Consider the following 3,837-nt stretch of genomic DNA (forward strand, 5'->3'; position numbering starts at 1 on the left):
TTTTATTGTTCTATTTTGATGGAAATTCCCTTGTCCCCGTTTTCATGATTTGTCATTATTATTAATATCTAGAATTCTAGGGCCCAACTATTTATTATATATAAACTTTAAATTTAGGGATCTGAAATTTTTTGGTCATGTAATGATGGTTATCATTCAAGGTTCATGAGAATGAAACAATGCACTAGATTATATAGGCTTAATGCGAAAAGATAATTTCAGATTTCAGAGGAAATAGATGTTGTAGAGATCGAGGAAACAACCTTTAAGCATTTTTTGCTACAAAATCAATAAATACTAATAATGAGAGATCAGATTTACACAAATATAAATATGATTAATTGATAACTTCTAATTATGAGTTAAATGTTTTTTATATATTGTGAGATTCGTCATACATCTTTTCATGCTTTGAAATCGTATTAAAATTCAGATTGCGAAAGTTTGGGTGGAGTCTATGGTATAATCAGGGAACAATGGCCCCTAAATTTCAACATTATTTTTTTATAAATTATATATAAATTTTGGTTTAATCTTTCTTAAAATATTTATTTTAATCTTTCAGTATTATAAAATTAATTTTATTTTATGACTTCTCCTCAAATTTTAATCTGTCTTTTTTTAGAGTGAGCCTAGATTAATCCTAAAAACTAGCTCAACGGATCCGATGAGGAATATCTCATACTTGTATAATTATCTAAAAAATTTATTCCTGAGAGATATAAGACTTATAATAGTTAGCACTAGTATAGCACGTTATTGTTATTTAAAGACTTGTTATTCTAATTTAACAATTTTTTTTAGCTTGTTTCATCTCATGATGCAAATGTGACTCAATCTCAGGTATCTTTTACATGCAGTGCAAGATCTGATGAGACTATTCTAGTCTAGAATCATCGGATCCACCGAAGTCATCAATCAATCTTGGGGACGTTCTTTGATTGATACAAAAAAAAAAAAAATGGAAGGTGAGCAGCACCAAAGATCAAAACTGAATAAAGCTAAGCAGATTGTGAGGCTAAGGGGAATGCTTCGTAGGTGGCACAGTTTCTCATCCTCATCCTCAACCTCAATCTCATCATCACCAAACATTTCAAGTAGCCCCAATTACAACATGATTGACAATTCTGATTACCAAGAACCCACAACTGATGATGATCCAACCTCAAAGAGTAGGGCACCGTGTAATTGTAACTTGGATGAAGAGGATCACAAATGCGAGAGTCCCGAGCCCCCTCCCGATGTTCCGAAAGGGTACTTGGCAGTTTATGTTGGGAGTGAGCTTCGGAGATTCATCATTCCAACTAGCTACCTTACTCATTCTCTCTTCAAGTTATTGCTTGAGAAGGCTGAAGATGAGTTTGGATTTAACCATAATGGTGCTCTCACTATTCCTTGTGAGACTGAGACCTTCAAGTATCTCCTCAGATGCATAGAGACCAACTACGACACCCATCAAGGTAGCTCCTGTAAGTTGATTCTCTTTCTCATCTTCTATGTATGCTCTGCTTCGCAACAACAATCTTATATCATTAACAAAATTTATTATTTTCATCAACACGGTAAACGAGAATATTATCCATTAAAAAATGTATTCGCCTAAGATGTTAGCTAATATTAATGTCCTTCATATTTTTGATTTCGTAATGATTGCTATTTCACAATATATATATATATATATATATATATATATAGAAAATTATTTTTTAATTAGCTAACATTAACTAATTTTTGTGTTTAAATTTATAATTTAAAATTTAAAATTTATATTTTAGAATCTAAAACTTAAAACAATTAAAATGTTAACCAGAAAAAAATAATTATTTAATATTATTTTTTGAAAAAAAATAGAGTAAAGTATCGTTTTTGTCCTCAACGTTTGGGGTAAGTCTCAAAGTTGTCCCTAACGTTTCAATCGTCCTATTTAAGTCCCTAACGTTTCAAAATTGACTCAATGTTGTCCTGCTGTTAGGGATCCGTTAACAAAATTGACGGCGGGACAAAATTGAGATAAATTTGAAACGTTAGGGACTTAAATAGGATAAAAACGTTAGGGACAAAAACGATACATAGAAATAAATTTTAATTTTATCCTTCAATAATATCAATTTTTTACTATACATAGTATTCAATTATTTTTTAATAACATCTAAATAAATTACACTTAATCATATTACTTTCATTATAAATAAATTATTTTTTTTATAATTTTACTCTTAAAGATTTTTAGTTATCATGAAATATTTGTAGAATGACTAGTATATAAACTTGTAGAAAAGAAAAAATAATATATACAATAAAATATAAATTATACCTTTTGTCTATCTAATGTATCAAAATTCTTTAAAATTATAAAAAAATAAATTTATTTAAAATAAAAGTAATGTAATTAAGTATAATTTACTTAGATGTAATTAAAAATAATTGAATACTATGTACAGTAAAAAATTTATATTATTGAAAAATAAAATAAAATAAAAATTTATCTTTATGTATCATTTTTGTCCCCAACGTTTTCGTCCTATTTAAGTCCCTAACGTTTGAAAATCGTCTCAATTTTTTCTCGCGTCAATTGTGTTAACGGATCCCTAACCGCAGGACAACATTGAGTCAATTTTGAAACGTTAGAGACTTAAATAGGACGATTGAAACGTTAGAGACAACTTTGGGACTTACCCCAAACGTTGGGGACAAAAACGATACTTTACTCAAAAAATAAGTGAGATGTTTACCACAAAAATTGTGTTTTATTTTTAATTAAACATAAGACACACATAAATTAATATAATTTATATTTATTATATAGAATCTGGTCACATATTGACAAATAATACAACAGCGTAAATAAACCCATCAATCATTATATTTTGGAAAAGACTCGTATACATATTCAAAGAATACATAAAATACAGAAGTATATTTATTATAGAAGAGAAAAAAAAAGAAAAAAGAAAAAACATTCACATGTTTGTTTTCTCTCATCCTCTTTATTCTATTTTCAACATGTATGCAAGCAATAAACCTATATTTTTCACCCCTCTATAATTTTATATCAAAATAAACAGTAAGCTACTCAAGATTTCCGCTGCATTTTCTTTTTTATTGTTTTATTCTGGAGTCTTTGTTTAAGATTTGCATATGGTATTAATAGTTAAGGATGTTATATGTGTTGGCTACCTATGGGCCAAAAATCTGTTGACTGACTCTTGTAAAAAATAATTACTTATTGCTATTTCAACAGTTTACTTTTGAATTATTGGATAACATTCACCGAGAATAATAATAAATTGGACCATATATTTTTTTCCCCTTAATTTTTGCATGCCTGTATCTAGTTAATAGGATAAAACTTTGTTATTGTTGTACCCTTTGGATGTCTATTGAATTCACACTTTTTTTACCCTCTCAACAATAAAATTGTTTCTCTTATTTCTATCATTATTATAGTCCTTACTCCTGAGACCTTAGCATTGACATTGTGCTACAAAAACATACATACGTTTTCTTTCTTTTTCTATTTTCTAACGTAAATTATCTTTGGTGAAACTGCAGCTGGAAACATAGGAACTTCGGAAGCATAACTAGTGATTCTGATCTTCCTAGAAGTCCAGTCAAATCATAAGGCTCATTAGACTAGGTGTAAATCTCCTAGAAACTACATCATAACTACCCTTACAAGTTACAAGAACTTAACCTTGGTGGTGTGTAAATAAGAACTTTCATGTGTTTTTGTTCACATGATTCTTGCTTTTTTTTTTTTTTTAAATAGCATCTCTCTCTGTTGGCATATTCATACATATAACATTAATTAAAGTATTGGTTTAATTATTTCACATC

At 28.6% G+C, this 3,837-nt stretch overlaps 1 protein-coding gene across 1 annotated transcript; it reads left to right on the top strand.

Annotated features, from left to right (window-relative positions):
- Nucleotides 1-961: 961 nt before the first annotated feature.
- LOC130966174 (auxin-responsive protein SAUR72-like) lies at nt 962-3,620 on the top strand. Its single transcript, XM_057890944.1, has 2 exons — nt 962-1,469; nt 3,553-3,620. The coding sequence occupies exons 1-2, from the start codon at nt 962-964 to the stop codon at nt 3,579-3,581; spliced, it is 537 nt and encodes a 178-aa protein (XP_057746927.1). The 3' UTR covers nt 3,582-3,620.
- Nucleotides 3,621-3,837: the final 217 nt, after the last annotated feature.

The sequence above is a fragment of the Arachis stenosperma genome, chromosome 3 (assembly GCF_014773155.1).
Source record: "Arachis stenosperma cultivar V10309 chromosome 3, arast.V10309.gnm1.PFL2, whole genome shotgun sequence".
In the NCBI taxonomy this organism is placed as follows: domain Eukaryota; kingdom Viridiplantae; phylum Streptophyta; class Magnoliopsida; order Fabales; family Fabaceae; genus Arachis; species Arachis stenosperma.